The 13,149-nt window shown below is 37.5% G+C and overlaps 3 protein-coding genes across 3 annotated transcripts; all 3 read right to left on the reverse strand.

Annotated features, from left to right (window-relative positions):
- Positions 1-1,143: 1,143 nt before the first annotated feature.
- Positions 1,144-4,601, reverse strand: LOC131316424 (rhomboid-like protein 14, mitochondrial). Its single transcript, XM_058345779.1, has 2 exons — positions 4,127-4,601; positions 1,144-2,122 (listed from the first exon to the last, which is right to left on the reverse strand). Exons 1-2 carry the CDS (start codon positions 4,331-4,333, stop codon positions 1,343-1,345), a joined length of 987 nt encoding a protein of 328 aa, XP_058201762.1. The 5' UTR covers positions 4,334-4,601; the 3' UTR covers positions 1,144-1,342.
- A 1,608-nt stretch (positions 4,602-6,209) lies between these two features.
- On the reverse strand, positions 6,210-6,830 carry LOC131317004 (S-protein homolog 2-like). Its single transcript, XM_058346586.1, has 2 exons — positions 6,427-6,830; positions 6,210-6,249 (listed from the first exon to the last, which is right to left on the reverse strand). Exons 1-2 carry the CDS (start codon positions 6,828-6,830, stop codon positions 6,210-6,212), a joined length of 444 nt encoding a protein of 147 aa, XP_058202569.1.
- Positions 6,831-11,556: 4,726 nt separating this feature from the next.
- Positions 11,557-12,489, reverse strand: LOC131317005 (S-protein homolog 2-like). The gene is made up of 2 exons (XM_058346587.1): positions 12,086-12,489; positions 11,557-11,563 (listed from the first exon to the last, which is right to left on the reverse strand). The coding sequence occupies exons 1-2, from the start codon at positions 12,487-12,489 to the stop codon at positions 11,557-11,559; spliced, it is 411 nt and encodes a 136-aa protein (XP_058202570.1).
- Positions 12,490-13,149: the final 660 nt, after the last annotated feature.

Here is a 13,149-nt window from a genome sequence, read left to right on the forward strand (position 1 = left end):
TGTCTTTTTTTAAAAGAACTAACGGCGGACTAACGGCAGTTAGCAATTGGACCAAATTGGAACAAAATAGAAAGTACAGAGTGTAAATTGAGTCAATTATAACTACAGGGATCAAGTTGACACAAACACTTAACTACAAAGACCATTTCGGTTATTTTCCCAAATAAATAATATACAAGTGAAGATAAAAGAAATTAATGAGAACAGTTTTGCATAAAATGGCTGAAGTGATGTACTGCTTAATCACAAAAGTGGGTTCATTACAGGTTCTATCTTGATGACCCAGTATGTTCCTATTTTATTTTAAAGAAGATACTACACAAATTACTAGTAGTCTGGAATATATGAAAGGAAAAAAAGAAGAAGAAGATCCTCTATTTGTAATTACAAAAATGTTTATGGAAAATGACGGTCCAGGACGTGTTTTGATGATTAATACCAACCAAGGACATGCTGAGAACATTTGTTAATGCTGAAAATGTCATTGGAGGGTATTATTTATCAAACACGTCATTGGCCGTCATTTTCCCCTAAATTTATGTCATACCCATTTAGTGTGAATGGGAGAGAAAAAAGGGTGGGACGGGTCATACTTGCATCTCGTCTCTAGAATAAGCGATAATAAAGAATCTAACTTCACTCATCATCAAGAGTATCAATTGTTGTCGACTATTATTAAATTGTGTAATCCATATAGGACCTAAATCTATAATCAAAATGGCCTTGCGATTCAATAGTAAAGAAGCTTGAACTCTGCCTATTGGGCAATGGGCCGGAACAGAAAGAGTATATTTAGGCAACATCATGCCCTTAGTCTCATAATTTTTAAAAATATTTTGCGCTATCAGTCTAACACTCTAAACACTCACTCTCACGAATTTTTTATTAGATTAAGACGTGTTTCAAAAACATTTTCATGTTCGCATTCGTACTCCCGCTCACGAATCACGTGGCTTAGGTCATGCACTTGTTTAGTGGTTATTCAATGTGACGGGTTATGGAATGAGAGACCTCCCTTTTGTATTGGCTTATATCGGGCCAACAACACCCATTAGTGGAATAGCGTGAAGCAACAACTTAATCATCAATTATTCACATACTCAAATGTGAATGGTTACGCAAGCAATACCAACATCCGAAAACTTTGTAACAATTTCAAGAATTAATAATAAAAAAAAAATTGCCGTTCAAAAAAAAACATCCGAAAGCTTGGATATTCATTATTCATATGGTATTTTCATGACAGGTTCGTGGGGTGGGAATATAACACCTACGACTTACTTATCTCCCTCTAAAAATTTCATCTTTTGGTAGTATTACAATTGTTCCAGTGGAATTGCATTCACCGAAGATTAAATCTCTGAACTCTCCTCCGCCGTAATTCCTCTAAAGGAACGACACGCGGGTCATCTGACGACCCGAGGAACGACAAACCATTGCCACCGCGCCTTGTACCGCACATCTCGCACTCGTTTAACCAGGTGGAGTTATCAAACGTACACGCCTCACATCTCCACACGCCGGATGCACTCCCGCGATCTCTACCCACAGTTCCTCTGCCCGTAATCCGCCGCCTTCTGCACAAACCGAACTGCCGTAGAAACCTTGAAGGCCAAGTCACCACATTCACAAGACCTCGGATGACAACTGTCAGTGGATCGGAACCACCCGAATACGAAGACTTCAACTTGAGATAGAGAATACCAGCGAGTATACCACCGAGGTGGCCAATAAAAGATGCATCTGGAACCAATACTTGGATAAGAATCAGTTCCGCCCAAGCGGCGAGACGAGATGGAATGATAAGTCCATGGATGTTAGAGTAATCACTTTGGGAATTGAGGACCACTTTCATGGCAAAGAGTACACCGGAAAATCCAACTGCATATTCCCTGTAGTAAGGTCTTCCGTAATCAAAGAATAGTAGAAGGGATTTGGACAGTAATAGAGTGACGCCTTGGGATAAGCCGAGGAGGGTGACTGCCATAGATGCGAACTCGGAACTCCCCATTGAACTCTCCAACTGGATCCCCTTCCATAAAAGTGACATCATGTTGTATACCAAGTGAGATTCACCTACGTGGTAGAATGCTGATAGGAAGAGGCGCTTGACGTCCCTGTGCTGCTCAACCAAAGGCAAGAAGATGTTAAAAGATGAGGGAACAGATGCAAATATCATTCATAATCACACCTTAAAAGGACAAATGTACGTAAAGATTAATGCATATTTAGACAAGATTCAGTAAAGCTACAGCTCTTCCAACAACAAATTTGACCTTTTGCAAAAATCTAGTACTATCTTTTGGGTTTTGTGTCGTGTAATTCAAGCATGAGGTCTGTGCCCCTTACGCCGTTTCCTACCTATACCCTTCATTACAGAACACTTCTGTAGTTGCCAAATAAGCAAGAAGAGCAATAGAAGAAAAAAGAATGCATAAGCAAAATGCTTTATAAATCTGTCATCTGATTGGTACCCAATGAGAAAATTTTGTTCACCCTCCCGAGGGTGTGCTTGCTCGAATCCAATTTCGATGATCAAAATGATTAATTTTGTCCATATTCATTTGCTTGGAGACTCAATGTACTACGAATCAAGAGTTGTTTTCGGTTAAGGGCTAGAGCGGTAATTTTATGCCAAAGGCTATTAGAGACTACGTTTGTTCCCAACATGGAGTCATTTCAGGAAACTAGTTTGTGATGCTGGACTACAAGGCAAAAGAAGGATTCTAGTAACTCGGGAAATGATTACATCGACATAATATGGATTTGAGAAGCAAGCACGTAAGCGGAGAACATGCAACTAGGTTGGCTCCTGCTTCCCCACGAATCATGTGCCAAACCAAACCCGAAACAGAAACTGTTAGCAAGTGTACAATAAGTTTCCAAGTCCTATAAACCATACTCTAGAAATCAAGCAAACACTTGACCATAAATACCCAAGAATCCTTAATTACCAGTAAAGTTTCACAATGTCTCAAGGATATAATCAACTTCCCCAAGTTCAAGTAATGGAAAATGCATCCCGGTAACGCGGTAAGATTGCATACATCAACCAGAAATTATTCCTTGGTTTGGCCGTTCACTTGCAATAAACTGATGCTCAAGGCTCGTTAAGGATTCGACTCATCAATAAGTCCCGACGGTTTTTAAAAATTACATCAATTCATCTCTTCATTTTCAGTGAAAGTGGGGACAGGGAACAGAGTTACATTCCCGAGGGGGGATGATACTGATATCTTGGCATCATTCCGAGTAACTACTCAACCAGGAGTTCCACCTGAATAAGCAGGGGCTGCGGTAGCTGTGGAATCTTCTACTGATACATGGACAACGGTGTGGACTGATGGCCACCATGATCGTTACAAAGGGATGACAGGAAAAAGGAAGGCATGAAGAGACCCTCCTCGGGAAAAAAAGAAAAAGAAAAAGAAGAGACCCTCCTCGGGAAAAAAAGAAAAAGAAAAAGAAGAGACCCTCCTAGCCCAACCCTAAACACCCTAAGATCCTTTCTCAAAACATGCTTCCATTCAGAACGAGTGGAGCTCGAGTTTTAAGCTCGCTTGGTAACGAGCCAAGCCTGTAACTCGAGGCTCATCTCCTTTTGTAAATGAACCGATCTCGAACATGTCAATACCAAAAGAACCAAGCTTGAGCTCAATCACTTCGGCTCGACTCACGCTCAAGCTCGGGCTAAGCTAGTTTTTTTATTTTCTTATAACTAGGTGTCCCTTATGCCCACCTCGACTAATCATGAGTACCACAAATCCACCGTCTACTTGCGGAGCCCACTTGAAGCTGGAGCAAATGCTCCGTATGCTCTGCCTTAAAAAAGTTGATAGCACCCGAGAGGTCTCGAATCCAAGCAAACCGCTGAATCCAAGGCTTGATCACTAGGCCATCCCCTTGGGGACGGGCTAAGCTAATTTTGAACGAGCAGAGCTCGGACACTTCAGAGCTCGGCTCGGCTCGGCTCATTTTCTAAACGATTGAACAGGCACTCCTACAAATTCGAAATTCCCAAATTCCATTCTCCAGCATTTCCACTAACAAAACAACCGGTCCACGAATTCGTACGAACAAGACAACCCTAGGCCATAAAACAATAGAAAGTGAACAAATTTCGTACCTTGAGGATGAGGTAGGGATTGAACCAGACTTGATCTATGGTAGGAAGGACCCGATCGAGGACACCGGGCCTCAAGTAAACGAGGGTGTTGGCGGCGACGAGCGCGGCGGTGACCGGCGGTTTCCGGTCGAGCCTCCAGTACTCGCTCACGGCGTGAACCGCCAGGATCGGTAGCAAACCCCTGCTCCTCCTCCCTCCTCCCTCCATCTTCTTCTTCTGCTGCTGTTGGTGCTGGTGCTGGTGCTTCTACTGGACTAGGGAAGGCAATTGTCTCAGGTGTACCGATTGGGGATTATTGGGCTTTCGCAAGTCCAGGCATTTTGTGGGTTTTTCGATTCTTGGTTGCCAAGAAAAGGATATATATATATATATATATATATATATATATATATATAGAGAGAGAGAGAGAGAGAGAGAGAGAGAGAGAGAGAGAGAGAGAGAGAGATCCAGAGCGGTCGAGAAGCTTCGTTTTCGCGACTGATCCTAGAATCAAATTCTGGTATATATTACTCCCTCCGTCCCTTTTTTTGTGTCCAGTATTCCATTTTGGGCTGTCCCTTAATAACTGTCCATTTTGTAAAGTTAGGGGGGTAAAAGTTGGTATATTGTCTATTTTGTCCCTAAAAATAGATTTTATTTTGAAAAGTTAGTGAGTAAAAGTGTAATGATGATGGGTAAGTAGGGAAAGTGGAGGAAAAAGTTGATGTGAAAGGTGTAATGATGATGTCTTTTTAATAAGTTGGAGTTACGAAGCAGGACACTTAAAAAGGGACGGAGGAAGTAGTATGTAAAAAGCATACCCACCAATCAATCCGCTATCTGTTCTGCTTTCTTTTTAAATTTTATTTTTAAAGAGAAAGTAATTTTAAATTTAAATATAAAATAAATAAAAATAATTTTTTAATTTTTTTCTCAGTATTAAAAATTTCAATGAGATTTATGAAACAAGATTATATAAATAAAAAAATTATTTACATAAATATATAATTTTTAAATTTAAAATTACCTTCATTTTCTAAAATCTTTTATTTTTAAAAAGTGGAACACCCACTTAAGACCCCATGTTATATTATATTAAACTAAGCACTAAAAATGCTTTTAGGCCTTTTTTATTTCTGTCCTTATTTGATTTGATTTTATTTTGGTTAATTTCATGTCAAAATTTTTTGACTTATTTTAGTAATTTTTTTATCCAAATATTTTGAAGAATAACAAAAAAAAAGTTATTTTCCAAAATATTTGAAAAAAAGTAAAAATCCAATTCGTCTTATCGAAACAAAATAAAAAGTTAAAATTTTTTGGCACAAAATGAACAAACGCGAAAAAAATTTGAAAAAAAACAAAAAGTACTAAAGAAAAGGTTGTTAGCGGAACGGGGTCGAAGCCTCAGAACCGCGAAGATTCATCTTTTTTTATTTTTGTTTGGAATTGGTCTCAACCTTCTTGTTTTGTTGTTTATGAACCACCAAGAAATTCATTAATATAAAATATTATAACCTACAGTGTACATCTAATACAATTGGTAAAAAGATCAATCGCACACTGGCGACAAATTACACATCCAAATCAAATGAAGGATTCAAGTCCAGTGATAAATTTAGATGTTGGAAACTCCATCGATCGGTGGTTATTTTGGTTGTCTTTTTCGTAATTAGTACAAATGGAGTATGAGACATTTTCAAGCAAACAAGAGCATTTTTGCTCGATAAAAAAAAGAGAAAGTATTGTTGCAATTTTCTCCAAATTTAAGTTGCGATGGTGGGGTTCTAGTTTTACATGAAATAACTACAAATCCCTTGTCATTGCTTAAAAGCCTTTAAGAGCATCTCGAGTAGATCCATCAAATAACAAATAATATGAGACATACATTTTCTGTTTTTTTAACTCAACTTGCCAATTGAACTTATTTTTTGCATGTTCCACAACAAAAAACACTGCCATCCTTTCTTTGTTTCTTTCATTTGTTTTTTTTAATCAACTTGAACATGTTGAAGCATTCGACTAGACCATGGATACCAATAGGTTGGGGTATGCCATTGTTAAAGTACTTCATCTATTAGTCTAATTTTTGCTCAATATTCATTCATATTAAGCAAAATGGGTGGAAACCTTCGGATTTCCACCTAGTGTGAAAATAATTTAAACTCTTTAAGATACACAAGTGTTCAGGTTAGATATGCAACATTCAAAAAGTGTAGGACATATATATGGTTTAGATGGCATAAACATGTTTGATCTTTTGCATCATATTAAAATTTCATAATATGTTGTGTACATTCAACACACAATGACTCACTTACCAAGATTTTGCGAACTTGTAATCCTTGTCATTGTTACTAAAATAAAAACCCATGGGTGTCACGCGCCAGAAGCAGTCATAATTCACAACACCATGTTCACAACTACCCGCCAAGTTTGGAGCGTAAACATCAAAGCTTTTGTCCAGGGAATTCCAGTAAAAATGGCAAAAGAACAGAGTACGAAAGGATGGATGGAAGTGAAAATCATAATATCCACCAGTGCTGAGTGTTTGATTTCCAAGATCGTCGTCTTTGGACTGGCAACGAAACCGTAGTTGGCCCCGAACGGCGCTCGTGATGTGAACAGAAGTTTTAAAGAAAATTTTCACATCACCTTGCTCACACAGTGTTTGCATGCAAACAAGGAGAAATATTAGAATGATAAATGGAAGGAAGCGAGCCATCTTACGATTTGAAGGTGTGAATTTTGTGTGCGTACAACAATGGGTATATATATAGATTATTTTCTTGACTTGATAAAGTGTATGTTGAAGGGAATTTAATTTGGATATTCTTGACTTCATAAAATTTATCTGTCAATAATGGAAAACGAGCATTAATGATGGATAGAATGGGCTTGCTTATCCAGATTAAAAATTAGAAAGAAATTCTGGTAATTTTGTAAAGCTATTAATTAGTTTTTTTTCCAATTAAAATAAAGGTTAAAAATTAGAAAGAAATCCTGGTAATTTTGTAAAGTTATTAATTAGCTTCTTTTTTTTTTCAATGGAAGTAAAGGTTATGTAGATAAGACATGAAGATTTCCTTCTTGTTTTGGCTGACTAGCCAAAACACATGCCAGAAAGATGACGTAGCAGAATTCACGAAGAGAATAGTTCGCGTACTATTTCAAATGAGGTAGGTATTTGTAGCCACGAGCAGTTCTTAAATCCACAGATAAACTCAGAGAATATTATTGATAAAAATTGAATAAAACACTAGGTTAATTAGAACCCCTGTACTCGCTCACGACGTGAACCGCCAGGATTGGTAGCAAAGCCCAACTCCTCCTCCCTCCATCTTCTTCTCCGGCTGTTGGTGCTGGTGCTTCTACTGCTGTTGGTGTTGGTGCTTCTGCTGGACTAGAGAAGGCAATTGTCTCAGGTGTACCAATTGGGGATTACTGGGCTTTCGCAAGTGCAGGCATTTCGTGGGTTTTTCGATTCTTGGTTGTCAAGAAAAGGATACATACAGGAGTCACGGAGGCTCTGTTCATGGAGCAGTGCAATTTCAACAGTCTATTCGCACAATCAATGGCTGAGATTCGTTTTTAATTATGATCGGTCAGAATTAATTATTATTGGTTATAATTGATTTTCAATCCGAATCGTCCCAAAACATTTTGAACGCATGATATTGGGCCTCCGTAGATCTTCTTTACGGAAAACTCCGTAAAAAAGTTTTTCTGTACATATATACATAATTTGTTTTTTACAACTAGATGTCCGAATCAGTTTAATCAAAAGCATCTCAACTGGAGTAGGTAATTCACCAAAAAAAAAAGTAATTTCCTTGCGACTGATCCCAAGATTCAGATTCTTATCAATTAGTATATATATGTAGAAACAATTATATATAAGCATAGCCATCAACCAATTGGCTAGGGGTTTCCCTTGCTTTTGCTGACAATACAGATCCCTGATGTTTCTGACAAGCTTCCCCGGAACTTTTTGAAATGACACTATCTTCCCTTACTTTTGCCGACAACACTCATATTCCTCCTCCGTTACTGTTCTGTTAGAATTCTTAAGTTGTAGATTCATAATGATGTCACCATTATCTAACACTAGCATTCATCCCTGCCGATTCATTTTGTCGGAAAATTTTGCAGTGGCGACGACATGGTGTCCGCTCAGCGCATTCGAGTCGTTCATTGTATTTTTGGATGGTTCGGATTTGGAGAAAAAAGAAGAAGAGAGAAAGTGTTGGGATGAAAGGAGAGAGAGAATTTCAATTCGAGCCATCGAAAAGAGTGTTGGACGGCCCGAATGTGCCTAGTAGATACCACGTGGGATATACTCACCCGACACCGAAAATTTTCTCCATTTTGTCATATTGACAAGGAAAGTAAAACCATTCATGTGGAATATACTTCTACCGGTACCTACGATCTAATATATATATATTTTTGAACGGCCCTACGATCTAAATCTCGAACGCAGGATTGGTCCCTATTTTTCCTGGAAAATGCCATTCTTGGGTGATTATTTAAAATAAAGTATAAATGGAGTATGAGACATTTTCAAGTAAACAAGAGCGTTTTTGCTTGATAAAAAAGCGAGAGAAAGTATTGTTGCAATTTTCTCCAAATTTAAGTTGCGATGGTGGGGTTCTAGTTTTACATGAAATAACTACAAATTCCTTGTCATTGCTTAAAAGCCTTTAAGAGCATCTCGAGTAGATCCATCAAATAACAAATAATATGAGACATTTTCTGTTTTTTTTACTCAACTTGCCAATCGAACTTATTTTTTTTTGCATGTTTCACAACAAAAAACATTGCCATCCTTTCTTTCTTTCTTTCATTTGTTTTTTTTTTTAATCAACTTGAACATGTTGAAGCATTCGACTAGACCATGGATACCAACAGGTTGGGTACGCCATTGTTAAGTACTTCATTCAGTAGTCTAATTTTTGCTCAATATTCATTCATATTGAACAAAATGGGTGGAAACCTTCAGATTTCCACCTAATGTGGAAATAATTTAAACTCTTCAAGATATACAAGTGTTCAAGTCAGATACGCAACATTCAAAAAGTGTAGGACATATATATGGTTTAGATGGCACAAACATTGTAATAACTCTGAATTTTAATAAATAAAAAGTTATTTATTATTCAAGTTATTATTTAAATTGCTTGTATTGCCTTAATTTTTCCTGTAATTTGTCATAATTACGTTTTAGCCCATCAAAAATTTATTTCTTGACTTTAAGCCCTACTTAGCAAGCCTAGTTAGCTTCTAACCGGCTTGTTGGAGGAACCGAACCAGGAAGCCACCTAGTTGCTTTCCCCTAACCGTAGATGGACCATTTTACCCATCTTGAACCTTGTGAACCTTTTCAACTCTAGACTAAGGAATTACTTATTTATTTTCTTTTATTATTTTGGTTTTATTCTTTGTCCATTGGACAATAAATGTTAGGGGAACTATTATCCATTGGACAATAGAAACCCTAGATTTTATATTCTTGATATTCTTTGTTAGAATATCAAGTACTCATATATATATATATATATATATATATATATATATTTATAAATGGAATTTTATAATTTTCTAAAAGGACAACTTTGATTATTTTAATACAAAAGTTTCCTAGTTACTATTGTCCATTGGACAATAAAAGTTAGGAGATTTATTATCCATTGGGTAATAGGTTGTTCTTTCAACTAAGTACATGGATTTATTAAACTAGTCTTTTACTTAAAACCCATGTGATGAAGTACATATTATTTTATTATGTAAGTACTTAATAGTCTTTAAGGCCTAAGATTCTTAAAGTACTTTTTTATTATTTTATATTGGAATTTTGTACCCAATTGGATTAGTTTAATGGGAAGTTGAACTACTTAGAGTACATTAGTACCCATGTATATATTATATAAGTACTTGGATGATTTAAATATTGCCTTAGTACACATGTGCCAATTTATTAGTTTACGGAGAAAATCTTAATCTTTAAAGACTACTTTGATTTTTTGTACAAAAGTACCTATATTTTATTTGTATTCTTGCATTGTAGTACATATATATGTATATAGCTAGTACAAGAGAGAGAGAGAGAGAGGAGAGAGAGGCCGTGAGAGAGAGAGAGAGAAGCCGAGAGGGAAAGAGAGGGAGAGAGAGGGGAGGAGAAAGAAGAGGGATTTGATTTGTACCTTGGCATTGACCTTCTTTGTACTTCAAATCCTTGGTTGTTTACTCTTCCTAGCCAAGGTATAACCACCATTGTCCTCTTTTGTACAAGTATCAAATTGTTTAATACAAGAATCTTGTACAAACCTCCTTTCTACCATAAAATCTTCTAAAGATCAAATTCAAGGACTAACCTAGCCATGCAAGCCTAGCAACTAGCCATTGATCTTCCATGAAAGCTTAGATTTTGGAATAAAAAAATGAGACTTAGAGAGAGAGAGAGAGGGCCGGCCAAGAGAGAGAGGGAGGGAGAGCTTGCCTATAAATAGAAGTTCACTCCAAGCTTTGAACTCACACCTTCAACCATTGCTCTCACTTCTCTCTAGAAATTCCAAGAGTTCTTTGTTTCAAAGTTCTAGTTTTTCTTGAGTTCTTGAGCAAAACTACCAAACCACTTTCAAAATCACTTCTAGATCTTTAAAGTAGCTTAGTTAAAGTTAGTAAGTTGTTTCTAGGAAAAGAAAGTACATCTCTTTTCCTTTCGAAGCAAACCAACGCCGTTACGCCGCCGAATTTCAAAACCGACGACCAAATCTTCGTAGCCGACCACCGCCAAGAAGAACGGTAGTTATCCTTATCTACTATCCCAAGTATAAAGTAGTTTTGTACCCTAACTCTAAATATAAGTTCATTAGGAAGTAACTTGATCATTTTATTTAAAGTAGATAAGGTTATCTTTTGTTGGGAATGTATGAAATGCATGATGTTCGTTATTGGTGATTCAAGCATGTTAAGTAGTCTAGAGTTGGATGATCTTGTTGGATTCATTTTGAGTTTCGATAAATGCTTGTTTATGTGGAAAGTCTTACACCACGGAGTCTATGCATGATAACGTGACACGAGAACCAAGAAAGTAGAGACATGGCACCTAGGGTGTGTTAACGAAGATGAAAATGTGTTTATCCGAGGGAGGAAATATTTTGGAAACTACATAATGACCATTTCAAGGGTATTATGTGAGATGTGTGTATTTGTGTGCCAATGAGAACCCGGTGCGGCGGAACCATTGTGAGGATACTCGGGAGACCGGCACGGCGGAACCGAGGTGGGGTGTGTGGCTTGGTTATCCGCGGTACGGAGCCAATGCAATTGTGTGCCAATGGGAACCCGGCGCGGCGGAACCATTGTGAGAATACTCGGGAACCCGGCGCGGCGGAACCGAGGTTGGGTGAGTTAGAAAGGTGTTTGGAAAAAGAAAGGTGAAAATAACGTCATGGCCTACGATGAGTCAGAAAAGTCAACGTTAACGTTAACGTTAGTTTGAATAAAGAATGTGAATTTGATTAACTGTTGTCATTACGCATGATTTATATCTTATTTTTATGATTCTCTTGTTCATAAGTTAAGGGTTAGAGGGTTTGGATTATACTATTGAGCGTTGTAGCTCACGATGTTGCCTTTTTGGTGACCCTGGCATATTATATTGGTGGCAACGCTGGTATAATATGTCAGATCTCATAGATGAGCAGGGTGAGCTTTATACTTTGGAGGCCTTCGGAGCCGAGGAGTTAGCTGTGATGGAAGAACAAGCGGAGCAGTAGTTAGGAACCTTAATTCCCTTCCGTTTGTAATAAAAGTACTTCTTTTAAGCTTTGTTTTAATAAAGAGCCCGACTCAGTTTATTTTTCAATAAAATTTCTTATTTAACGTACCCAAAATTCGGGGTGTTACAAACATGTTCTTTTGCATCATATTAAAATTTCAATGTTGTGTACATTCAACACACAATGACTCACTTACCAAGATCTTATGAACCTGTAATCCTTGTCATTGTTACTAAAATAAAAACCCATGGGTGTCACACGCCAGAAGCAGTCATAATGCACAACACTATGTTCACAAATGCTCTCCAAGTTTTGAGAGTAAACATCAAAGCTTTCGTCCAGGGAATTCCAGTAAAAATGGCAAAAGAACAGAGTACTAAAGGATGGATGGAAGTTAAAAGCATAATATTGACCGGTGCTGAGTATCTGATTTCCAAGATCATCGTCTCCGGACTGGCAACGAAACCGTAGTTGGCCCGCAACGTCGCTCTTGATGTGAACAGTAGTTTTAAAGAAAACTTTCACATCTCCTTGCTCACACAGTGTTTGCATGCAAACGAGGAGAAATATTAGAATGGCAAATGGAAGGAAGAGAGCCATCTTATGATTTGAAGGTGTGAATTTTGTGTGCGTACAACAATGGGTATATATACAGATTATTTTCTTGACTGGATAAAGTGTTGTTGAAGGGAATTTAATTTGGATATTCTTGACTTGATAAAGTTTATCTGTCAATAATGGAAAACGTGCATTAATGATGGATAGCATGGGCTTGCTTATCCAGATCCAGATTAAAAATTAGAAAGAAATCCTGGTAATTTTGTAATGCTATTAATTAGTTTTTTTTCCCAATTAAAATAAAGGTTAAAAATTAGAAAGAAATCCTGGTAATTTTGTAAAGCTATTAATTAGAAAGAAATCCTGGTAGCAAACCCCAACTCCCCCTCCCACCTCCCTCCATCTTCTTCTGCTGCTGTAGGTGCTGGTGCTTCTACTGCACTAGAGAAGGCAATTGTCTCAGGTGTACCAATTGGGGATTACTGGGCTTTCGCAAGTCCAGGCATTTCGTGGGTTTTTCGATTCTTGGTTGTCAAGAAAAGGATACATACACGAGTCACGGAGGCTCTGTTCACATAGCAATAGCAATTTCAGCTTTCTATTTGCGCAATCAATGACTGAAATTCGTTTTCAATTATGACCCGTCACAATTAATTTTCAATCTAAATCATCCAAAAACACTTTGGACGCGTGAGATTGGGC

Source organism: Rhododendron vialii, chromosome 2a (genome assembly GCF_030253575.1).
Source record: "Rhododendron vialii isolate Sample 1 chromosome 2a, ASM3025357v1".
Lineage (NCBI taxonomy): Eukaryota > Viridiplantae > Streptophyta > Magnoliopsida > Ericales > Ericaceae > Rhododendron > Rhododendron vialii.

Excerpts from the sequence above, each read along its gene's own strand:
- LOC131316424 (XM_058345779.1), bottom strand. The coding sequence starts at position 4,333 with ATGGAGGGAGGAGGGAGGAGGAGCAGGGGTTTGCTACCGATCCTGGCG. Across the intron at positions 2,123-4,126 it reads ATCCCTACCTCATCCTCAAG|CACAGGGACGTCAAGCGCCT; the intron begins GTACGAAATTTG and ends TTGGTTGAGCAG.
- LOC131317004 (XM_058346586.1), bottom strand. The coding sequence starts at position 6,830 with ATGGCTCGCTTCCTTCCATTTATCATTCTAATATTTCTCCTTGTTTGC. Across the intron at positions 6,250-6,426 it reads TACAAGTTCGCAAAATCTTG|GTGGAAATCCGAAGGTTTCC; the intron begins GTAAGTGAGTCA and ends TTTTCACACTAG.
- LOC131317005 (XM_058346587.1), bottom strand. The coding sequence starts at position 12,489 with ATGGCTCTCTTCCTTCCATTTGCCATTCTAATATTTCTCCTCGTTTGC.